General features: G+C 40.6%; 1 protein-coding gene across 9 annotated transcripts; it reads right to left on the bottom strand.

Moving 5' to 3' along the window:
* Positions 1 to 679: 679 nt before the first annotated feature.
* On the bottom strand, positions 680 to 25,458 carry LOC308180963 (merlin-like). Of its 9 annotated transcripts, XM_080563436.1 has the most exons (22): positions 25,368 to 25,385; positions 24,956 to 25,021; positions 23,416 to 23,517; positions 21,507 to 21,872; positions 20,436 to 20,566; positions 20,021 to 20,138; positions 18,259 to 18,384; positions 17,723 to 17,848; positions 13,245 to 13,328; positions 12,376 to 12,444; positions 12,071 to 12,153; positions 11,010 to 11,085; positions 10,432 to 10,569; positions 8,578 to 8,652; positions 7,674 to 7,787; positions 7,108 to 7,230; positions 6,319 to 6,536; positions 5,319 to 5,421; positions 4,428 to 4,555; positions 3,688 to 3,838; positions 2,796 to 3,005; positions 680 to 1,813 (listed from the first exon to the last, which is right to left on the bottom strand). In XM_080563436.1, exons 5-22 carry the CDS (start codon positions 20,510 to 20,512, stop codon positions 1,778 to 1,780), a joined length of 2,055 nt encoding a protein of 684 aa, XP_080419562.1. In that variant the 5' UTR covers positions 20,513 to 20,566; positions 21,507 to 21,872; positions 23,416 to 23,517; positions 24,956 to 25,021; positions 25,368 to 25,385; the 3' UTR covers positions 680 to 1,777. The 9 variants fall into 9 exon arrangements, with proteins under 9 accessions (XP_080419562.1, XP_080419561.1, XP_080419560.1 ...); XM_080563435.1 differs by lacking the exon at positions 23,416 to 23,517 and having other exon boundaries at positions 25,368 to 25,458; XM_080563434.1 differs by lacking the exons at positions 23,416 to 23,517; positions 25,368 to 25,385 and having other exon boundaries at positions 21,721 to 21,872; positions 24,956 to 25,303.
* Between the last annotated feature and the right edge of the window lie 157 nt (positions 25,459 to 25,615).

Below are 25,615 nucleotides of genomic sequence, written 5' to 3'. Positions count from 1 at the left end.
AACAGTGAAAGGAAGCCTCAGCACACGTGGCAGAATGAGGGTATAAACTTCGTCATTTGTGGCAATACCAAGAAAAAACAGGAATACAAAACCAAGAAAATGCTAGCTCTCCTTATCCCACTCCTCTCCCCCTGCAAAATCTGAGAATGCCAAGTTCCAAGTTGCTTTTTACTGCTTTCCCCTAAGACTATTTCCTACGCCACCACTGTCCAGTTCTGGCCAGTGCTACCAGCTCAACCTTGGGGCCCCCAAAGCATCTCCCTCTCCCCTTTATGTCTTCTCTATCTCACAAGGATCGCTCCTCCCCAGACCAATCAGGAACTATAGATGTAATAGCCAACAGCCTGCAAACATCACAGGAGAGCCATAAAGAGAATTAACAGCCCTCCCCTTTCCTGCCAGCCAGCAGCAGCAACCACTCTTATGGCTGGGAAAAAAAGACACCAGGACACCGCTGCAGATAGCTGTTGTGTGTATCTTGCAGTGTAACTGTCAGGACTGCTAAAAATCTGAGAACAGAGCTGGCTACAGATGCTATCTCCCACTGTGCTCTCAGTCTGTTGTAGATGGATACAGAGGGGATTTGCATGTTTGTTCTTGGAACTTGCCTTGTTAATGTTGTTGCAATATTGACACACCATTCGGTTCAAAGCTGTTACTAGCAAGTGAAAATTCAAGCTTTTTATTGAATGTATTTTTTATTCTTAGCTTTTAGAACTAGATATTTAACAACATTAACATCCATTTTTTACATCACATTTCACATGCTCAGCTGTGCTACTACTTTAGCTACAGCTGTGTATTGTCTCCGCTTCCCCAGAAATCCTCAGACTGAAGATTTATTGGTCAAACAGGCACTTAAACACATACAAAACTAGAAAACGCAAGTAGATTTTACTAATGAGGCAGACATTTTGCTGCATGCACCTCTCCATCAGAAGCAAGTCCAACTTCAGCAGACACCAATAACGTATTTTGTCTTTGTCTAATTTGGAAGCTGTGTTACAGAGAATTGGGAAACAAGTTAATGTATGCAAAGTTTGCTGGAGCGGCAAGCAACAGAAAGTGCTTGATCTAGTCAGAAACTGTAGAGAGAACAGAAGCTTTGCATTCCAAACAAAGGATTCCCCCAGGAAGGAGAGGTATTTGAAGATGTCCAATTCTACATCTGGAATTACAAGCTGAGATTTCTCACAGAGAAATGCAAATCAATTAAGTGAACAGAGAAACTTTGGGAGGAAAAGGAAAATATTTGGCAGGCAAACACTAAAACGTTGAACAGCTCTGTGAGAGTCATGCCCTATGGACAGGACCAAAACCAGAATTAGTCTATTGTGGAGGTAAACACTAAGGTCACGTACAATTTATTTTTTTTTCCTCATCCCAAACATCTCCAAGACACTTGCTGCCTGGCATCCTTTCTACACACAAAGAGTACCATGCTGGTAAGTCAGTGTGTAAAAATACCCAGGGGGAAGGTTTAGTGAAGTGTAAAGTGTTTTTTCAAAAGTGCATAAAAAGTAAACAATGCTCCTTTGGGTTTGTATGTTTACCATTGGACCCAAAGACACTAGCCATTTTACACCGGCAGTTTTAATGCTCCCAGCTTATGTTGCTTGCCTGGAAACCGAATGGCACCAATAACGATAGAACCACGTCTTTATGCCGATGACTGTCAGGAGACAGAGCTGCACAAATGTCCTCGCATAGCTGCATTTTGCAGCAGCCAAACAGACAGCAATCAGGTTCTACCCGTCTGGTAAGGAGACGAGACTCTTCAAATGTAGATCACATCCGAGTCATGCTGTTGAACCTACATGCAAATTAAATAAGAAAAATTAGTTCTACTTTGAACTCCTACAGAAAGCAAAGCCTACTTTGTTTTGGTCTAATTCTTCCTTTTTGTCTGATGGGAGCCTTTTGCAAGATGCCCTGCAAATGGTTTTTCTTCCCTCTTGAAACAAGCCTGTTTGCCTCACAACTGTCTACATTAGGTTAGTCTTAAAATATTTTTTCTCTTATTTGCAATAGAAAGAGCTGCTTCCTCAATTGCTGCTACACTGAACTGTTTTCCTTTTAGTTCTAAGTCTACAACCCTGTAGGTTCTGATCTTGGAAGTTATATGCTAGACACTCTGACTGATCCTGAAAACCCCCAGTTTTGTTCATAGAAAACAGCAAATACATCAGGCTTACTTTATTTGTAGTATCTTGCACAATTAGCATTGCCTGAAGAAAGCTGATTTCCTTCCATATGTACAGGACTGCACAATCTTACAGTCCTTCTTGAACACATACTATGTTCTCCACTCCAGTGAAGTTCAAAAAATTGTTTTGTTTTATAAGACCCAGTTCATTATTATTTTAGGATTCTTTGAGAGAAATGACAGAAGAACTGAGCTGTAGGAAATCTAGGCATTTATTGATGTCTTTATCCCCATCCCTTAAAACCAGAAAGATTGGCACAGTGTTTTAAGTTCTCTCAGAGCACCTTCTCATTTCCAAGCCTGGCTGATACAAATGAAATTTAACAAATCCTCCTACTGCATATGGGCATCACTTTCATTTACCAAGGCTTAGATCATAAGTGAGAAAAAACAGGTGGCCTCAACAGCCCTGAATGCTGCTCCAGTGCAGGGCCTCCAAACCTGTGGAACAGCCATGCTTTGTGACCTGTCATTTCAGAGGCTGCGACAGAGCTGGATAAAACCGTTCCCTAAAGCCAGCCATTCTTTACTTCTTTGAATTCTAAAACCTCTAGTCAATATTTGGGAATATACTTATAAATCTGATTACCTTTATAATCTGTTTTCTGGATCCTGTGCCTACACTATTGGCAACCAAGGAATTTGTTTGAAAAGATGACTTTTCCACTGGCACTGCATGCTGAATTTTGTTGGTACAAGGCCAGCTGCTTGTAGTATTTAATGAGTAAGCAGGGAAAGGTCTTTGAAGATTTATATCCAATGAATCTCCAGTTTCGAAGGTTTTCATCCATGACGGGGTCTTTAAAAGAAAAGAACACATGGAAATTTAATGCCCTCTCTCCATCAACATTCATTAAGCCAGAAAACATCAAATGCATAGCCAGCCAGAGCATACAGGCCATCTTCCCTCAATTTTTCCAAGCCCCCCTTCTCTCTCAAACAGTTTACTCAGGGCCATTTTTATTACATGTGGAGCAAACTGGAAATGCAAAGACAGCCCTATTCTTCCCCTGGTTCAGGAAGAGTGTTTATGTAAGTAACAAGAAACTTATGACCAAGATCTGAGTTTAGTTCCTCACTGCCTGAAGGGGGGGAAAAAAAAAAAAAAGCCAAGACTTTTACAAGAGATTAATAGCAACCACAAAGCACGTGAATGAGAATGTGATGCAAACTATGAGAAACCACATTTAAACGCATTAAGTTACAAGAATTTAGTTTGTTCCATGACAGTAAACCTTACTGTGATTTCATAACCTGCAAAACAAGGCTATTATTTTTTGCTTATGTTACTGATATCCTGCCAGGGAAATTATTTTTTTTTTGACATGAGTAGTCCTCTTCTCTGTTCATACTTAAAATATTTTAGTAGCAAGGGTCCTGAAGAATGTGCATTGAATTGAAATACAGCAATTACCTTTGGCATACATACATATACTATTCTCATTATGCCGGAAAAAGTGGCAGGTATTTAGGATACGTACATTTCCTAAGGAGCGATCCAAGGATCCCAGTACTTCAGTCCAATGAGAGTAAAGCCCAGACTGTTTTTCTTCTAGCTTCAAAGCATGAATTTCAGACTTCAGTTCTTTCAGTCGATCTTCAAATTTTTTGCTCTTTTCTAAGTAATCTAGCCTGTAGTCCACATATTAGAGACAAAAAGCTTACTACATAACTCAAGAGCAGGGGTTGGGGGAAGCAAGTGCACAAGGAGAGAAGAGGCGGTTCTTGCTTCATTTTGCCTTTCTTTTCTTGTATTGGCAAAAGGAAGTCTGGCACGTGTCTGCCTGACTCCCTTGCTCCAGTGAGGTGGTTCACTTCCACTCCTCAGCATTCACAAACTAACTTTTCACGAAGAATTTCCCTCCAGACCAAGAGAGTAAAAGCCCCTTGGTATCGAAGCAATTCCACGCTTTAACACTAGAGGGAAACTTCTGTCCTCTAACATGTTAAAGAACTTCATGCCCGACCTACTGGTCTCCAAGACAGGAGGGTTCTTGATCCGTCATGGGTTGATGGCACCACAGAACTTTTCCTCTTTGCAAAACAGCTAGTTTTACAGAGACACAACCTGCACCAGCTCAGTAAAAGGCCTCCAGTCATACATACAAGGAGAAGGCCACCATCAGTTGTTAAGGATGTAACCTATGATTCCCAGAGAATTTTTCCTTTCTGTACTTTCCACGATTAATCTCATTTATTTACACCATAAGCATATTGATACCTCTCTCGCTCTATCTCAAAGGAGAGTCTCTTCAGGTCAACATCCTTCAAATCCAGCTTGATGGACCCTTTGTCAAAGTTGGCATCTCTAGTGTCCGTTGGCAAATATTGCGGGTACTTGACCATGTGCTGAAAGAGGCAACACAAGCATTGTCAGTAAGATTTGATTGTTTGATTTTGGTTTTATCTCACCTGCTTCTTCAAGAGTACCCTGCTGAGCCATTTCACAAGCTACCCATGGATTATGAGAAACAGATGCTCCCGAAGACCTTCCCCTCTATTTGAGTGGCCCCAGATGAACTGCCAAAGTCCACAGGCCACAGACCTAAGCGCAGAAAAGTACCTTAGCTGCAGGGTTCCTTATTTATTTCAGCAGAGAATGGAAATCCATTCCCAGCGAGACTGAAGTAGAAGAGACTGTGGCACGCTGCCTTAGCAACAACTTCTTGCTGGTGACAGCTTCACCTGCTTTGCCTGAAGATACTCACAAGGAATTCACATGCCAGGTTCAGTACAACCACCTCCACAAAGTATTGTCTGAGATGGCACAAAGTCAGTATCAGGCATGAATGCAGGCAAGACCATCTCTGCTTCCCAAAACCTAACACAAGTCCTGTTTTGGCTTTGGTTTGGTTAGAGTTTTCTTGTTGTATTTTTGTTTTGTAATATTTGTCTCACCTTTATCTTCCTGGCTCAATGCCCTTAACAAATACAACTTCCATTCCAGCTACACTGTGTTCAATCACCAGCTAGCCCTCTAGGTGTTTGTCTCACAGCTAGATGTAGACATGCCACAACCTAGCCTGATGAGGCTACAAACATGAAATTAACATATCTCCCAAGATATATAATCTCCCAAGATGAAGCAGTGCCCAGCAGAACAGAAACTTACAGGATAATTAAGCCTGGTGATGTCTAATAACTTCTGCTTGGCTTTCCGTTCAGCCTCCCTGGCTTCATGCAGATCTTGTTTCAGATGCTCTGCTTCCTTGGCTCTGCAAGACAAATATCATAGCATGAATGGCTGAGGATTTCCAGCATAGAGCAACACAAAGATTTCAGAGTTATGCATCTCACTAGTTTCTGGAGAATAAGATCCATTACTCTGAGTGATTCCTCTACCCAAAGACATTTGCAGTAGGATAGTCACATGGAGAACCAGGCACAGCACGACACAGGCTTTGAAGGGCAATCCTGCAGGAACTGACTGAATCAGTGTTTTTTCTACTCCTAGTTTCCACGGGTTCAAAAATGACCTATTGATACAGATTCTTCAGGCTGCCAGAGATCCTCCCTGAGATGAGGAGGGGTGCAACATATCTGCTCTTTATTTTGGCAAGCTTTTTGGCAGCATCCTAAAACAAGCAGAAAGCCCTGAACAACCTCTGTCAGCACTAGTCTGCTCTGCATCTTCAGGCAGCACAGTGCTATGGAACATGCAAACTCTTGCAGCGTGGTTTATACTCCACATGAGTTTACCTGGGTTATACTGTTCAAAGATCTGGAAGGGATATGAGACACCATTACTTAGTAATGATGAAAAGTTTCATAGCTTAGGGGGTATACAGGTTGTTAAACTTAGGTAGCTAGGTAACCAGTGCTCTTTTGATAATGTTAAATAGAAGATGCATTCTGGATCTTTAATACTAAGCATCTCTAAAGCCTTCCATCAGGATCCTTTGTAAACTTTTTGACCTGCATCACAACCACTGGTAGCAGGTGGAACAAACAAGGCACACAAAGGCATTTCCACTCTGAAGTGTGTTGCTTTGGGAAAATTCCTCCCTACTGCTCTCCTTCCCCCTCTACCTCCCACCCTCCTAAGAAAGTAGCATTCTCTCTGCCCAGGCAACCCAGTAGGGGCTACACAATCACACTCAAGCAAATCTAACCTCCGGTCAGACTCCTTCACCAGCTTCACTGCTATCAGCTCTGCCTCCCGCATCTTTTGCTCCATCAGGCGTTTCTCCTCCTTGGTTTTCAGAGCTGTTATCTCCAGCCTCTGTCGCTCTTGCTCTGCTTCTGCAGCATTCTGGGCCAGCAGTTTAGCCTCCTCTTCCGCAATCTGAGCTTTCTCTGCCAGCAGCTCTGCCGCTTCCTGGGATCGGAGCTAAGAGAAAAACTTTTTGTAGTTACTCTGTCTAGCGTCTACAATTTCACCCTTGCAGTCAGTAAGGAAAAAGATATCTTTCCTGAACAGATCAACGGATAAATATAGTAATCCCTAAAATAAAAAGTAAACAATTGTAGGGTCTGATGTTCCTCCTCTGCTCCAGAATTGCCTAACTTCCTTCCTGCCTCTCACTTTTATACAACAAGGAGACATTTGTTCAGAGTTGGACAAAGACATCAACCAAAAATTGTCACAAGTTGCCCCCTTCAGTTGCCAGTGCCACATGCAACATGCACTAAGCCTTCTTTCTCCCACTTTCAGCTCACAAGGTTACTTCCTTTCCTCTTTGCCTGAAGAAAGTGCTTTGAACATAGGGAGAATGGCTCACAGCAAATTCCAGCCTGCCTTCTCCACCACTGACCAGAAACTGTCCAGCCTGTATAAGCCATAACTTCTAACACCTCACAGAAGCCATAAGAGAAAAAGAAAAAAAAAAAAAAAAAAAAAAGCTTCCAAACCAAGAAAGTCCCTTCAAAGTGCAAGAATATTCAGCTTACGTGCTACTCACCAGGGCCTCATTGGCCTGCCTGGCTTCATCTTCCAGCTGGAAAAGACGCCTTTCCAGCTCTTCTTTGGCTCGCTCAGCTTCTTCTCGGAGCTGCTTCTCCCTGGCCAGCCTTTGATTCTCCATCTGGAAAGAGAATGAGAAATACCACATTTGTGGGTTTGCAACAGAATCTCATCTGGGCCTGAGGCAGCACAGCAAATGAATCTACTGACGAACGGTCTGCTCTCTAGCTGGTGAGCTGACATTTAGCAGAGATGCAATGCCGAAGCTACTTGCACTTCAGCAGCACTGAACTCCACTAACTGGTAACACTGGTTATTTCAGACTGCTGGAAGAACACTTGCATCGATCTGTTACGTACCCCAAATCTTTGTGATCAGCTCTTCAGTTTCACAAACATCACTTACATCCTCAGATGCCGCATACACACTAGAGCTGTTCCCACACTCAATCCTGCTGCACTTTCTCACCTCCCACACACATATTGATGCAGCGCATGGACAGCAAGGGCACCAGCTGGAATAATAATCAGTGTTTTCAGCAATAGAGGAGCAAAAATAATCTACCTTTTTTCTAGCCTTTTCTTCCCTAGCTTGTGCTTTCATTTGCTGGATCTCTATTGAGTCCACTTTTCTTCTCCTCATAAACAGGTCGTGGTTTCCAATGCACAACTGTAAAATCTGGATAGGAAAAGCAAAGCAAATGTGATTGTGACATAGCTGCACCCCATCCAGAGGGGCAGAAAGAGTCCCACACCAGTCTCACAGGACAGAAGCTAACACTTCTGACTTCAGCACAAATGCTGGCAGTTGCTTCCCTTCCAAGAAAAGTGACACCAGGGCAGGCTCATACTCAGGTACCTAATAGATTAGAAAACATCACAGGATGAGGGGGTTCTCCTTCCATCCTTCATCCCTGTCTGGTTTCAATTTCCTGAAAAAGAACAGGCAGGGGGTCTAGGCCAGGAGTACACAGGAGGCAGCTATGTGGGAATGGTCAGCTATGGTGGCCCCCCATCCACAGGGTCATTGAGAAGCGATCCAGCCCCTGTGGCTGTGCTAGGAAGCAGTTAGTGATAATAGAATTAGCAAGTTGACTAGGTCCATTCCTTGTTGCTTCTCCCAGAAAAGGAGAAGCAACAGCTGATTAAAAATCCACAGCAGCCAGATAAGCAGACGCTGCAGTGGGCACTTTTCCATACGCTACGTCCTCCCCTTCCACTAACTGGATTTCCCTTTGTGATTTGGGCCTTCTTTCACATCTCACTTTTCACCCATCATCTCCCCTCCCAGCAGGGAGAGGACAAACATATGTACCCTGACTTCCCAGGCAGAAGAATCCTATGGAAAACATGTGCTGAAACTCAATGCTCCCTGGCCTCTACATCGGTTTCACAGACAAACATTTCTCACTCAGGTATCACTCAGTACTGCCAGGCCCGGTTTTAAAGGAGGAAAACAGGACACTTACCAATTTGTTTACTTTTAGCTGAGAGGAAAAAAACTTGAAGACTTCTGCTTTTTTGTCAAGAGGTTTAATAGTTAACTGTTCAGACAAAAGATAAAAATAGAGGAAGCAGTGAAAAGGAAGAAAAACAAAGCTGAAACTATTTAATATTAATGCAAACTTTAGTCCATCTCCACTTCTCTCCAGGGAGGCAGTGATTTATGCCACAAATACAGGGAGAGTGATGCAGAAGTGTTTTGCTCACAAGAATCAGAACCATGGCTGTTCTCTGTTATACAGGTTCCTCATCTGCTCATCTAAAATAGCAGGGCATTTTAGAAGATAAAGCCTCTCACAGCCCCACACCTCGTGCCAGTTTGGAGGGTGTTTTTCATAACAATACCACCTGTGCATTGCAAACTATCCTGAGAACGCTGAAGCAAGCCCTGGTTATCAGGAAAAGAGAATACATTAAGAATATGACTACTTCTGGAGATTAGTAACGTCAGGGAGATGTCAAACACCTCTCTGAATCCCAATCATTTCAAGTGTAAACAAAACGTATTACAAAGGCCTGAAGGATTTATTCTTCTGACCACGAGATAACAGTACTGAAGCTCCTGCTTTCTCACATTTCCAGTCCTATCTCCCAAGCTGTTTCCAGAGGACATGAAAGGCTTTCATGCTGCCAGGTCAGTACACACAGTTTTACTTCATGTGCTGAGCTCAGTTTGGCTGCATAACAAAAAAACAGCTCCATTCTTTAAGATCCTGCTCTCTGTGACTCATGGGTTAGCACTCTATTCCTATAATTCATTCGTAATGCAATGTATAATTTCAGGCCATCTGAGTCACCAAGATCTTAACATCCTACAGCCTGTTTCACCCTGTAGGTAACAGCTGGTTTAATGTGTTGCCTTGTGAGGAGCCGAACTGTGAACATGACGCCAAATATAGTGGAGCTTTCATACAGGACTGCCCAATTTCCCAACAATAGGGAGCTAAAGCAGCTTATTCACGGACCAGAGGGGAAGTTTAACATCAAGAAAACAAAACTCTCTGGAGGTAGAACTTTCCTGTACGCTGCCCTGCCTGATTTAATGTATGCACAGCTAAGCCTGGACAGCAAATCTCATCCTCAGTGTTTTTCAAATGGTCCAGAGAAAGAAAGGAATAAGCCACGTTGTCCTTTGGCTGACAAATTCCAAGTATGCTGGTACCAATGTGATTTTTCTGGTTTTGTTTTTCTGATTATAGCCTTCCATGCAGCCACATGATTTCAAATAACTCCAAATTTCACCTGCTCCCCACTGTACTTTCTTCAAGTATAAGATGGGCTCTGAAATCACAGTGAAATTGTAATGGTAGGGCTGTGCTGAAGACTAAAATCATTCACTGATAAACTAGTAGATTTCAGGCAGAAAAACACGTACATCTCCCTGCATGTCTCCGCTTGCCAGTGTGCTTCAAACCTCATCTATTGGGACAACTTCTGCATGCAAAACTAGCATTAAGTCTTTACAGATCATCTAATTCCTGCTGAGATAACTAAAGTCAGCCGTGATGGCATTCGTAATATCTATCTTTTACAGAGACCAACACTCTTGTTTTGCAAATGACAAGCAGCAGGGAAGGAAACAGAATAGTGGGCTCCACAATTTTAGAGAGCTTAGAGCAGCCCTTGGCTCCTAGGGGAACCGAGATTATGCAGCACTTCGGAAAGGCAAGTTTGTTAGGAACTAAAACTGTAACAGAGCTCCCTAGGATTTACCCCCCTCCCCCAAATTATTTAAACAGAGACCGCTTTCAGCCTGTTCCAAGAATCCCAGTCCACACCCTTGCCCATATAAAAAGAATAATATATCAGAGCCATCATACCTCCTTCTCACTATAGGAAATGTTTCTGATAGCACTCCACTCAAATGACTTATTTGGAGAGAACCTGTTATTAATGCTGTAGATATGAATACCTTTGGCATCAACTCCAAGTAGGAGATCTGTATGGTTTTTATTTTGCTAAAAAAAAAAACCAACAGATATCAGTAAGTCCTATTTATAGTGACATTAAACAACTACAGACAAGAACCACAATTATTCTAATAAACTGATATTTGAATTTTTAAGAAAAGGCTGTTCCTACAAAACAGATTATGAACGTTGCTACTATTAGCTAACAAACCCAGCTGAATAAAGCAGCTCAAATTTCTAGTTTATTTATCCTTCTTCCTATTACATACCCAAGACCTTTGTCAAATGATAGAACATTAATGTTTACTGTTGTATTCATCTACTCAATTAACAGGCAAGTAAACCAAGTCAGGACAATCACTACAGTGCCCACCCGCAGCAGAGAAAAGCAGAACCCTGAAGTCCCAGCTCCAAACTCCCTGGATGATTTTTAAAATGGCACTACCATCAAATACAGCAATAGCAAACTACTAAAATAAAGTACTTACAGCAATGGGAAAATAATTGACACCATACATTTCCAAGTCTTGGGCAATTTTCAAGTAGTTCATCTCAGCTTCATCCCTAGAGAATAAGACCGATTACAGCAGGTGACTCCTATCCAATCTTTCTGTCCTGACAGTGTATTTCCCACTTCAAAAAGAACAGGCATCCTGGTCCTTTGTGCTTTCATTAACTTTACTGTCTTACCCTCAACAGAAAAAGGATAATAAAAACACCATCTCTACAGAAGACAAAGCTGTATCCATTTTTATTTGAGTCAGTTATAGCGCAATCTTTATTAAAATTCAAGTCCAGTCTTATCCTTGTATGTTAGTTTTGCCACTCCATTATCACCTCTTGGAGATCTACTCTACCACTATTTTCCATAACATGAGGATATTCCCTTCAGGAAGCAGAGTTTGTTGAGAATGAGTGCTTTGGGCTTAGTCCAAATAAAAGTAAGTCTCTCCACCCATCGTTGTCCTCCCTCCAAACTGAGGCATCAAGTCTTGGGGAAAATATTCAGGAAAGATAGTGCTAAGAAGCATTTAGAACAGCCAAAGAAAAATTGAACTGAAGTGTTCGGAATGGCTGCCTCTGGGTGCCAACAGCTCCTACCTCACATTTAATTGAACTTCCAGGCATGCTGAATGTGTTAGAAGTAGCTGAACACCCACATGGAACCGCACCAAAACTTGGTCCTGGAACTATGATGCAATGTCTATACCACTTTGGTACCTTACTAAGTATGTGGACACCTTTTTGAACCGTGATTTTAACAAGGTATAAAATATCAGATTTTAAACATGTTAGGTTGTGAAGCTCAGCAAGAGCCTAACTTCTCTGTTAATTTTAAACCAAGATCAGTTTACAAGCACTTGGTGCCCTATACAATATACTTTTTACCCTGGGTGAATAGATTTTTTTTAGTAATAAACAAACCTAGCAGCATAGCTTGGAACCCAGGATCTCTTTGCTCACTTACAGAATCCAAATTTCACTGAAGACAGCAAATAACTAGTTACTGAAACGTACAGGATTTCCAAAGAATGAAATTATTTCATACCTAGCAATACCCCTGTGCTCAGCATACCAAGCAGTAATCTTTTCTTCCCACATCTCTGCTGTCAACTGATACTGCCTGAGGACCTAGAGAGAAAGGAAGAAGTTTGTTTCCCTTTGAAGATACAAATAGGTGTGCTTCCTCTCCCAGGCAATGTGAATGCAACAATGCAGTTCACAGCTTGGTCATTTCAGCAAGTTCAAGGCAAACGCAATCAGTATCTAATGCTCGGGTTAGTCCAAAGCAGTACCAGCTCTTCATCAAAGCACAGATTCAAAAGTTTGGTTTTATACAGAATAAAAACTTACCCGTTTGGGTAAAAGTTCATCACGGGCTAGAAAGCCTGGCTCATGAAAGTTCGGGTCGTAGTCACCATACTGTCCCAAGAAAAAAAAAAAGAAAAAAAATTCAGCTCATTAGATGCAGAATGCTGAAGAACTTTCTGGCTGCAGTTTGATGTAACTGCTCGAGACAGATGTTGTTTTGGTTCTCCCACATACAGTGTAAGCGTAATAAAACAGGCTCCCCTCATCTGAACCATCTGTAGAAGTTAGTTCCAGTCTTTGTGCTATACATGTGTTTCCAGTGCATCCCCCTAATGCGGCCTGTAACCTTACGCTTCAGTCCTAGCCTGCACCTCTTGGTAACTGAAGATGTAAAGGGATCTACCACGACTTCACACCCTTCTCTGAACTAGGGAATATATTGTGGAGTGTATGCTCACTTCCTCCTACTGTATGTAGGCTGGGCTGCTGCAGAGGGCCAGCTCTGCTAATTTGTGTTCACCTCCTGCCATTTTATGAGCTGGGCTCTTGGTGGCATGAAGGTAACTATGTTCTGAAAGATACTAAAGAATATCACACCATTGTAAGCTCATGGTATCAGCATCTCTGTATCCATGGACACTTTAATAGCATGAAATAATTCCAATTGGGAGAAATAATTATATTAAAATGCTACATCAAAAGAAATCCTCTAAACTGTGAAAGCATAGTATAAAACAGCAAACTAATTTCTTCCTCAAATCCTTGTAATGGCATCTAATGCTTATTTTTCCAGCTGCACCTGTGCCTCCCAGCATGACCTATTTTAATAGCAAAGTTTAACACTTGTGTTCTACATACCACCCTGTATATGTGTTTGTTAAAAATAAATAAGAGCACTGCTACACACAGACCTTGGCCTGAACAGCATAAGAAGCCAGTAAAACTGTTGCCTCTGGAGAGCAATAGATTTCTTCATCCAGTATCTGTTTCTTCACCTAAATCAGAAGAAAAAGAGAACAAGTTGAAGAAGCTCATAGTCAAGACTTATGTCAGGCCTGAAATGAAATTAGACATGCCTGGACTATAACTTGGCACCAACCATCACAAGTTAACAGCAACAACAAAGCGGCATTCAGAAACACAAGAAACCATAACATTACATTTAATGAAAATAACTTTTGGAGGTTAAAGTGTTTTAATTCTAAGTTCATAGAACTGCCAGACAGCTATCTTCCCACATTTATATAGGGAGCCCTGAAAAAGAATCTGCTACAGAACACAGATTTATTATCTGCACTTCATTCCTTTTAGCATTTTTTTTTTTTACTTCCTGCTTATGATAGTTAGTTCTTCCTAAAGTTTGTTCAGCACCATGAATAAATTAGTAAGTGCATATTATCAGAGGCTATCAAAAAACTACAGAAGTACTGCAAGCCCTTTCCTGAAATTTTTCTGCTAATGCCCCTCGCAGAGATTAGAGGCCTCAGACTGAGGGTATCTTTACTCCAGTCTAGCAGTACAAAATGACCTGTATTTCCTGGCTTCTGTAGGTTGCCAAAGAGCATAAATGGACCTTCTATACTAAAACCTGCCTGTAAATTATAGTCCTAGAAATAAGCATGAGAGCTGATGAAGTATTTTAATTTCAGAAAGACAATTCAATGAAAACATAATCAGCTGTTACATTTTCAATCACATTATTCAGCTTGGAATGACAGAAAAACGCCTCTTCCATAAACCAGCAGAAAATTGTTAATATTGGTTCATTGGGCATTTTATTATTCTTCCTTCATACAAATAGAATTAAGGACCTTTCTCACACTCGTTTTTATTACCAACTCATTTCCCAGAACGAAACTGTACCATTTTTACCTTCAGCATTGAATAAGGGTAGGTATGCTCCTTAGCCATTGCAAATCATCATAACTTCTTTGTATTCAGCCATACTAAATGTGCTACACCAAACAATCATTTGACCTGCCATCTAAAATAGCACTAAAGAGCTACACAACCCCAACAAGAAAGAAATTTAGCTAGAAAAAAAAAACTAGCTTTACAACATGTAACACATCCGAATTTTAGGTCAGGATGGACCTCTGGAGGCCACCTAGTCAAAGCAAATCCAACTAGACCAGATTGCTCAGGGATCTGTCCACCTGCCTGCTGAATGTTGTCAAGGACAGAGACATTATACTAAAACCATTAATAGAATCTTTAAAAGCTTTCCAGAAGAATGAAGGGCACCTCACAAAGAGAAACTGCCTAATAGAGCATTAGATTTATTCAGTTACAATGGTCTAAGCACAACAGTAACATAGTGCCTTAAAAATAAAAGCACAGTAGAAATGGTAAAGAGTCTTTTAGCATTCTTTTCACTTTAGTACTCCATGGTGCTAGCATGATCAGAGGTGTAATAGCTTGTAAGACGTTGCTTGATTTTAAATATGTTGGGCAACTTTTACCGGGAAACCCGAAGGGGGAAGAATAAATTAATCTTCCCAAATCTTCCTCTCAGGTGTAATGTATTTAGCCTACTAACAAGCACAAGATAAGAAAATTTTACATAATGCACAGACTTAAACGTTTCCAAAAAAGAAAAATTACCTGAGACAATGCTTGAGCTGCCTTTACAAAGACACTTAGAACTGTAGGTGCTATGAACTGAAATGAACCATCAAGAAAGTTTTTCTTTTGAATTTAGTCTCTGGTGAGCACAATATATAACCTGAGTTATAGTACAGGGAAAATTCTTTCTAAGCTGTTAAAATGGAAAGAATGAAAAGACTTTTCTTCCAAATTGGAAAGCTCTGGCTTTCATACTCCTTGGTGCAAATAATACATTTCAGAATTGAGAACAACTTAAGATAAATCTCCTATAAGTGTCTGGGTGGGGTTTTTTTTGATCATTTCTATAAAGTAGTATAACAAAACATCCTTGTAAAAGGAGTAAGTTATCTGATCATTAAACAGAAAATGTAGCTTTAGTCATTGATGTTTATTCACACATTTAGCAAAAAGACGTTATGCCACATTAACATCTAAAGTCTGAATAGTGAGTAGAACTGAAACCTGTAGGCATCCAGATGTCTGTACATGTTTTTCCTATTGGCATCCAGGTGTGATCTTAAGTTCTTATAGCCAGGAAACTTCACAAGTCCAAATTTGTTTCTGTCTTGTTTTTCTACTTTGGAATGAGAAGAATTTGCTAATTGCATATCTGCTAGTCAAGGCAGGTTCAAGGAGAAAAAGTGAAAAGAAATCAGGATTAAAAGAGTAGGAAGAGTTCTGCCCCCCTCGCTCCTTTCCAAACTTAGCTTAAGAAGCAAATTTCCAAACGGTTAAGGGTTCTGGTGAAGTTCTAGTTAGTATGTTAACCTCTGGAATAACAGCATTTTCCCATTACTTCATTAGCACATCCTCCGCAGGGAACCAGTGTATTTACTGTGTTTATTTACAGATGCAGACTGATTTTACTCCATAAGCCAACCTACTTGCACAGACACATACTACTGAAAGCTACCAGAATAAAGAGTCTGTAACGTTCAGAAAATTCCACAGCTACTCAGGAGAGAAGATGGGTGGCACAGATGTTGGAAAAAACAGCTGACCACCAAGTGACCATCCCAAACTCAATGCTTGTATACCTACTGTTACAGCTACAGCCTATTGCTGCAGCTGTCTCTATGCTGCTTTACTCCTGTTGAAACTTGTTAGATAAGCAAACCTATGTATTTCAGGATGGATATCAAATTGTGATCTTTTCCCCTACAATCCCAGAAGAAGAACTAAAAAGGACAGGTTAGGTAGTTCTTGTTTTCTAGTGATTATGCCTTCTGCAGTCTTACACAACAAGATCTTCCAGTAACCACCTGGACTATTTTTAGAAGCTTGGGAGTTTTAGTTTTAGGGATAGATTGCAGTCATGGGTCTTGTTCCATCTGCAGCTGATATCAGTGAAAAAACTTACTGTCCCCAAGTGCTTATCACCATTCCTTTCCTCTTCTTCACCTTCACAACTGCCACCATAATTGCTGTGTAGTCACTCCCTCACACCGTTCATACACCTAATAACAGGTCTCTTCTAATCCTTCTCGTTTTGAAAGAACTAGGTTAAGGAATGGTTACTCAAGAGGTTACACCAGCAGTTCTAAGAGAAAGATGACAAGGAGCTTTTGAGACTCTTCAGCTTAGCTGCAGCCAGAGCAGACCAGGTGACACAGTCCTCAGGATGACTCTTGAAGCTGATAAAAATGGGGACTTCACTCTATACTTCTCACCCCTGAAGGGTTAGGGCAGGAACCTTGAGAAACTAATTCCCAGACCAACAACTTTAGGTAGTGCTCCATAAGGGCAGGAAGTCTGGTAAAAATTGTGGTTACCCTTAAGTGGTATACAGATGGCTTAAAATCTAACGTTAGAAGAATCTTCACAGAGTTCTGAAAACAGAATACTTGTAAAAGATGAAAGAAGAAGCCGGTCAGGATGTCCTAATTATGCTGGGGAAAAGAGCCCTGGTGTCTGCATGGCAGTGGAAATAAATGAACAAATAAATCTGAGATTACTTGTCCTCTGAGTGTGAAAATATCAGGACCAGTTATGAAAGCACCTATGAGAGCGGCTATGGAGAAGCTGCTAGCTCAGAAATACAACACAGGAACAGGCAGACTTAGCTCAAAAAGTTCCAACCTACACAGAGTTTCTTCCCAAAATCAAAAATTGAGCATGACCAACACTACTGCCTCGTCTCCCCGATTCACATTCTAAACCTCAGTAAAAGTGGGAAGCTTTGTAAGACAAGGTCTACACACATTTCAAAGTTAAAGGGTCAGTAATTTATAACTGATGTACTTTTCCTTGCCCCACCTCAAAGAGTATCAGTCCCAGGGTATAGAATTCACATCTCCAAAACGTTTGGTTTTGCAGCCTTCCTTCTACCCTTAGTTTCAACTATAAAGTTCTTCAAGCGGTGCCACCCCTGCATGTTTTTTGTTGTGTTTTTGTTTTCTTTTGACCACAGACTACTAGGAAAAAAGCAAGTCTGGAATATCCAGGTGCAAAATTACCACTGGAACTGCTAGGTGTAAAAATCATTTTACATGAAACTACAGGTCCCAGCAATTTAACTCCCATTCCTAGCACAAACAGTAAGAGAAGCCATCATGAGAACAAAAGCCTGCAGAAGGCAAACATTCAACTTATCATCACACAAAACCACAGTAGCCAGGAGAGATGTTTGTATTTTACAAAAATGAGATATTTACATAGACAATGATATGGCTGAAGCCAGCAGAGTCATTGTGAGACTAACAACAGCCAACAAGATCAAAGACATTATAAAGGGACTGGGGTGAACACAGAAGGAATTCATGGTTAAAAAAATGTTCCTGACCTGAAGGAAGAATAAATGCTGGGTAATTTCCTGTAACAGTTCCTCTTCTACCTTCTCTGGGTAGAATTTAGCCAAAAAATGAAAGCTAATGGGATCTTCTTTGGGGATTTCTTGATCTAAAACCTGCTTAAAGATAAAACCAAAATCAGCAGTAAAAATGGTACAGAAATGTCTCAAAATATTATTCCAGAGGAAAATCAGAAGGCAGCTAATAATCCAGTTAAGGCAGCGCTTCCATGTTCTAGAAGGAAGGGCAATGCTGAGCTTTAATGTATTAACAACAAGTGCATATAGTGGTGATTATATGAATATGTGCATATATTATATATTATGAATCAGTGCATATAGCGGTAACACTTCAGACCAAACCTTATACAAGAAGATTGCATAACACAATGAAATTCAATCCTAAAAAAAATGATATCATCTAGAATTATGGGTTGTCATTTAACACATTCCTTTAGCTCCTGAGCTTAAAGAAAAAGTAAGTCTTTTACGAGTAGAAGATTGCAGGTTACTATTTTTGTTTTCTGTACCTTTTTGTCCATCTTTAACCAGGTGCACATTCCCTTCATTGTATACTGCAAGCCAAAGAACCAGGTCTCCCTTAAACCAAGTGCTCGGCACACCAAGTCAAACAAGTCCTTTCCCTTCCACTTCATCTAGAAAAGAAAAAGAAAATAATACAAAACATATTTATCCTGACTGAACTTGCCGCATTTTTGGCGAGCAAACCAGGTTACCATTTGCCTTTCCCCTACAAACTATTATCTCACCTTCAGCTTGTCAAAGAAACATGCCTACTGCTGCCTACAGCAAAGGTACAAGAGCTGTAATGTTCTACTTCCTCTTCCTTTCCTCCAAACATTCAAAGCTGCAGGCATTTAATCACAGCATCAAGCACTTTATGAGCAGAGGGAATGAGGATTGTACTACTGATCTCCTAGGACCTACCAAAGCTTTATTAATATTTGTAAAAATCTTATTCAACAGTTTACACAAATTAGAGAGTCTTGAGAGAAGACCAGGGGGAAATCAAAGGAGTGTCAGTGCACAGAGTAGAAATGCCAAACAATCAAAGCAAATCCATCTTTCACATACCTCAGCTATTTCAGTGGCAACAAGCCAAGCCTTTATGCTACTCTGATTTAAATGAGCAGGAGCCTGTCTTCTTGGAGTAGGATTTAGTGCACAGTGTAGTCAGGATCTTTTTTTTAACCCAGTAAAAAAATAGCAATCTAATCTAATTTACTATCCTAGCTCCGTAGAGAACAGAAACTTTGATTAAAGGTCCCAAAATTCACACACACACGATGTCTCATTTTTCACTGAAGAGGCTGCACATCTGTTTTTTCTGTTTGGCTACATATTAAAAGATGATTTTGTCTCATTGCAGGGTCAGCCACTAAACTTAATGGCAAAAAAATAAACTTTGGGGCAACATTTGGATGGAAAGCAGGAAGTCAACCCAGAAAAAAGCAGTACTGCAGGACAGCAAGAGATAGCAAAGGAAGGAATACATCAAGCTGGATTTGTTAACAGGATTCTGGAGCTCTGAACCAAATTTTCCAAATTCTATTTTCACAACCCTGATTGCAAGTACTCTAGATCTGTAAGTTACAGAAATGCACTGCTTGTGACTAGTATATTGTCTCTGAGGGATCAAGTAAATGAAATATTAAATGTCCCACAACAGTCATCTCTCTCATTAAAATTGCTATCCTAGCGGACCTTAGTTTTCTAACTCGCCTTCTCAAAGTAATTGCGCTTTTTTTTTTTTTGCTTTTGTTGGATGATTAGGAATTAATCAGGCACAGTTCTGTCTCCTCAACAGCGCAGCCCAATTCATTTATCAATCGATCGCTTGCTATATATGTATTCTTCCACATTTTTCTGCAGTCATGCTTTCTCTATCCAATTTACTAGAGAGCCATAATTAATAGAAGAAAAGCTAGCTTTTACATTTGATCATTTTTCTCTCATGCCCACATAAGATATAAGCCAGCCATTACAGCTAAAGAAAGAAACTGGCGTTTACAGATGGCAAATCACATTTGAAGAGAATTTCCCAGATCAACAAACATGGAACACCATTTTGTAAGTTAGTTTATAAGCAACATCTTAGGACCAGCTCTGACCAGACTTGTTTATCCAGGCCTGCATCTTAAAGAACCTGGTCACATTAAAAAAATGTGGCTTTTAAATGATAGCTGTGGCTTTTCAGAGAATTTTCAAGGGTACGTCTCGCTCATATAAAGGGCAATTCCAACTTTCCAGTATTTTTCTGAGGGCTCTTACCTCACAGCTGAATTCCATTTCAGCATCCACTGTTATAATTTTGACTTTAAATGTCTTTGGTTGTTTCTTCTTCAGGCCTCGGATAGACATATTTTTCAGTTTATGAGGACAGCCACACCTGAAATCAAACATAGCTGCATTTAGAGCTAGAAATACAGTAATTTTCTTGGCTATATTTCAAAGTAGGATGAGTTCAAACTTGCAGAATAAAGTCACCCTTAAATACAAGCAGTCTCTGCATGTTTGCTTCCAAGAAGATGCTCAAAACCATAATTATGTCAAAACAAAAAAAAAATAGTTTGACCTGGGGATTTACTCCCTAAAAATCAATTGCTCTAAAATATTATTCTTGTGTTTCCCTGAGACCTGGGCAAACACTAGCTTCCTACAGTACTAGAAAGATCCTCATTCAGACCTTACATTGCAAGATCCAGGGGACTGCCCCTCACTACAGCAGAGGACATCTAGGGAACCTCCAAGTCCAGCCCTCATGCTCCATACAATCACTTGTGTCCATGCAATTCAGCATTCTCTTGCAGTGAAACTCTGCAACGGATGAATATTCAGTTTCATCAAAAGTAGAACATGGCTTTGGAGTAATGTCAGCAAATTAGACATTCCTCATCCCTTTTATACATCCAAGCAAAATTCTCTTCCTCAAAGGTCTCTGTTGTATGTACCACTGTCAGTACTCTAAATGCATCTGCGGAAGCACTGCTTGTAAAAGAGAGCCACATCACACAAAGATTTACTATATCAAACCCAGCTCAATAATTTTCCATCAGTTGTCTCCTTGAGCAACTATCCTATCAAGTTTCTTGACATCATAAAATCTTAGCTCCCTGAAATTATACAAATGCCAGAAATATATCCAGTGAAATCAAGCTGAATTTACCTATTTCTTTTAGACATAAACACACAATGATGAAAGCTACTTAGAGTGCCAATTTTTTCCAGTGATTTTTCTTCTAAGATGAAATTAATGTAATTTTGCAGAAGCCTACAGAAAATTTCTGCACAGATTTTATATTCTGAATGCACTTGACTGCATGCCATCAAAAAAGAAAAATAAAGACACGTGTTATTTCCATTGTCATGAGGATTTTGTGTATACCAGCCAAACCAAACGCTGGAAGTTGGGGTTAAATGGTAGTGTGAATCCACACTCTGCAGCACTAGTCAGCCTGTAATTTTTTCTTCTTGTATTTACTTTATAAAATTAACAGCACAGTCTTGCACAACCCAGTTAGAATCTGTGAACTATACAGGTCAAGAAGAGGCAGAGGCATTACTGGTTTCCTACAATGTAAGACTATTACAGGGTGGCAGACTTCCAACCTCTTCCTAAGCAATTCCAAAATAAAGTTCTAGTTTAAATGGAAAAGTATAAAATACTCTCCAGTATTTTATAAAATATCTCGTCCCTTTCTTCTCTGCTGCTAAGCTTTTAATTGGCTTACAAATACATGGGTCATTTTCCACTTACTTTACATATGCCCCTCATCCAAAAATTTCAGATGGCTAAATAGGAGGTAAAATATATACAGAAATTTTTCTTTTTGACTTGTAAGGAAGCTGAAGCAGAGAACAGATAAATCAGGTGCCAAGTCACGTGGACATCAGCCAGACTTGAGAACAAGTACTTGAGGCAACTCAGAGTGGGGAAAAGAAGCTCAGGAGAAAATTCATCTTTCTGACACCACTGAGAGCAGCTGAGGTGTCCTCTCCCTCCAGTTGGGGCTGGTAAAGCTTCTGCTGAAGTCTTGTGTCCAGTTTGAGGCGCACACTTCGAGAAAGATAATGGGATGACTGGAGAGAATCCAAAGCAGAGCGCCAAGGGCTAGAAAATAATCTGTAGTAAAAGGAAAGTACTGGTTAGTACGGAGAAGGGACAAGCGTAATGAGATATGATAATGTCTGCTCTACACGACCACAATGGTTAGGACAAGGAATAATGGGCTTAATTAAATTGCAGCAAGTCACACACTGAGAAAAATTCACTCACCAGAATACTATAATGGTGGAAAAGTAAAGAAGTTCCGTCTTTCTGAACAAGTTAGATAAACTTCTGCCTGCAACAGCATGACAGTATGTGCCCCCACCTCAAGACCAAGGGGAATACACATCCCTAAAGCACTTTTCCTGATTAGTCCTCCTGCTGGCGGTGCCTGCCAACAGTGCTAGAAGAGGACAGCTCGAACTGCAAAGAATTAGGGTAAACTGGTGAGTGTCAGGGATCTTAACACATGGGAGGCATATCCGAAGAAATACCAAATCCCTTCACCTTCGGGGTATCCCCCTTGTCCTGGGGGAATGCTTTTATTTAGAGGAGTGCAAAGCAGATCTCACCACTGAGTGCATTTCCTCTAATTTAGGCAACATCACAGTGCACAGTGCTGAGCAGAACCCAGGTCCTGTTTAGCATACAAAGGTGTTTTCAATTAAAGGGAAAGGAATGCTTAAAAACCACAAAATCACCACAGTAGTATGGTGTAATACGACCACAGTAATATCGACAGGGAGAGCACCATGTGAAGGCATCCAACCCAGCAGTAATTATGCCAGTAATTTTTTGATCCCTAATCTGCAAGCTGCAGCAGAGCTAACAGCAAAGTTATGTTTTAACCTGTTACATTCCCAAGCTCACTCTTGCCCATTTTTCTTCAAAAACAGAGAATTACTGTAAATAATTTGACCATGGGATATAGCAGTTAGAGCACTAGAACTACAAACCACCATGGAATACTGGGACACAAACCCTTCTTAAATCAGCTCTAGAAGAAACACCAGTGGCTGGAGACAAAAAGAGAAAAAGCTTCATAATTCATTTTTAACGTGTAATTTGAAACAGCCAATTCAGTTAAATAGGAACTTGGAGTTTGGGCCAGAACAGAACATTCTCAAAGAGTTTCATATGGAAAATGCTGAACAGATAAAATTGAACTATTTCAGAAGAATGTACTAATTTTCTCAAAATATGACAAAAACACCAGAGCCCTTCATTCTGACTTTGAAGTTATTTCTTTTTTTCTTATATAAGCTGGTTGAAATGACAATATAATTTGTTCAACATTTCCAATAGCATTTTTTTCCCTTTCCAGAATTTTTATTCCATGGAAAAGTACATTCTGACTCACAGTGAAAAGACATTTTTGAATATCAAATTTTCCCAAGAAATGTAAACGGCATTTTAATCAATAGTACTGGTAAAGAAATAGGAAAGGTTTTCACACCAGACAGGTTAAATGAACGTCAGATACTGACAACATAAGCAAAAGCACTTAACAGTGAAGTTTTTAGAAAAAACTTTTTCATATAAATCTTGCCAAACAAGGCAATCTGGGTTTGCAATCTTTTGATTAAATGCAGAAGAGATACACTCTCTAGATACTTGCTAATAACGACGTTTAACTGTGAATCATGTGCAGCTTGTTTCAAGGCAATTTCTGTCACCGAGCTCCAGTGATTTATTTCTGCAGTTGCCAGAGGCATCAAAGCTCAAGAGTCAGAAGCAGCAAAATGGAATAGATTAGAGCATGTCATAACCTTACCAAATACCATATTAATCCAAAAGAGGGCAGGGTGATAACTTTCCAGCCCAGCCAGAATGTGGGAACACATAGTTCAGAAACTGTGAACGTCCACAGCTTTTCTTGCACCTTATGAAAACTAACAGAAAGATGATAAACTTTGCTTGATGAGGGGAACAGGGACAGTGATGAGGAATATATTTGCAGGATCTACACGGTCCAGATGCTGCCTTTTAGCATGTACATGGCCAAGATGAAAGAACTGACATCCACCAGCTCTAACTGGGTTATAATCTTCCCTGTTCTTGACAATAAGAAACTAGCACCTGAGCAAAACGTGGGGCAAGGAAGCTGGGAACAACAAGCAATAGCAAGAATAACTGGCAAGGCGACTCTTGCAATGACTGATGCTTATCTCTATCACTACACTAGATGGACTGTAGTGCTCCACCACTACACTACACAGTTTGTCAAAATGGGAAATAACCCACCCATCAGATACCACTTCCAGCATTCACGACAAAACGTACAAAGAAAATGAAACAAGCACCCCTCAAAAAGCTCAATAAATTCCAGAATTCAGTACGTTACAGAGACAGACACTGAGAAATACCTCAATGAATAAGCTGTAATTAACCTTGCCAAGAGTGAGAGTGCTATTCACTTTCAGTTTGGCATTTCCAAGGTAAATGGATGGTTCACAGTGCTCTCCACAGGATATAAAGATTTCCCTTCACACAGCACTTGCTCTCAGTGACTGTGCCTGAGGTGTTACCATCCAATCATGCTTTGGACGGTCAAACATCTGTTTTCACTGACACAAACGCACACAAAAAGTCAGCATCACTTTTAAGGTGAGACCTCTCATCTGTGTACAGGCTAAGAATAAATGGAAATTGTTAGACCCCTCTTACACCCCCCAAAAGCAGTCTGTCCTCCCAGGTTAAGGTCCAGCACATTGCCCAGGAGCAGCACACGTGCATTTGCTAGCAAAGTCCTTAAAAGACTGAAACGTAAAACCCCAGGGAGTGCAATGGGGTTTAAAGAAGCAGGGTTCAGGAAGCACTTTAAAAACCAACAGAAGATGCTTGATGCATCAAGTGCAAAAGCACATTAACACGGATACTACTACACACTAAAAGTCTCTTGTCATTGCTGAAACATTTACTGCAACTCTGCTGTAAATTCCCCTGGCTCATTAGGTTTCTCCCAGTTCCTGAATTTCTACACTTAAGCTCAGGAATTAATGCAAGCAAACTGAGCACAGACAGTAAAGGAAAAGCGCTGTGGGCTTTTTACAGCTGTTGACTCAGTCCTGAGTGTGTTCCTTGTCCTACCTATGGAACGATTTTAGCCAAGAATTCACTGTTTTAAAATGGGTCAGTGATACAAATCTTGTTCTTACCTCTCAATCAAAAAGAAGTTATCTAAAGTCACCGGTTGGAATCAGAGTTACTTCACAGATCATTTTCTGAACGAAGATAAAAAGAAAAAAAAAATCTTTTTAATCCAAAATCCCTTATTTTTCAGCAAACATCAATGTCCAGCCCTCACACGTTCTGCCACGGAAAATAAAATCCAAGAACAACTTTTATAGTTGATCTCCTTCCCTTTGTTCCCCATGAACTGCAGCATGTTAGCGCCCTCTGAAAAATCAAAGAATCGCTTTCCCAGGTGATATGAAGGGCTCTTAACCATTTCCTGCCTGTGCCAGCAAGACTCCTCCCAACTTCTCTCCACTGCAATTCAAGCAGCAAAGTAAATTAGGAGAAGCCCCTGAATCTTGACTTGGGTATCTGTAAGGACGGATAGCATACTTCCAGACTTCTTTAACAGTGTTTGATCGAACTGCTTCAAGTGTCTGCAGCTGTACGAACAGCCTGGGCTCCCCGTGCCCAGCCACCTTAACGAGGGAAGCTGCAGTGTTGTCCTAGCAGGTAGGTGACATTCCCTGCCTGCCCCCTTCCTGTGTGGGACAATAAAGCCTAAACAGAACAAGCCTGAAAAGGTGGGCAGCAGGCTTCTTGCCAGTGATAAAAGGGTGAAACAATTAAAAAAAAATTAA

This window comes from Anser brachyrhynchus (assembly GCF_964034855.1).
Source record: "Anser brachyrhynchus genome assembly, chromosome: 20".
NCBI classification, from domain to species: Eukaryota; Metazoa; Chordata; class Aves; order Anseriformes; family Anatidae; genus Anser; species Anser brachyrhynchus.
Note: the sequence above shows the minus strand (reverse complement) of the source record. Positions and strands in the feature narration are given on the sequence as shown.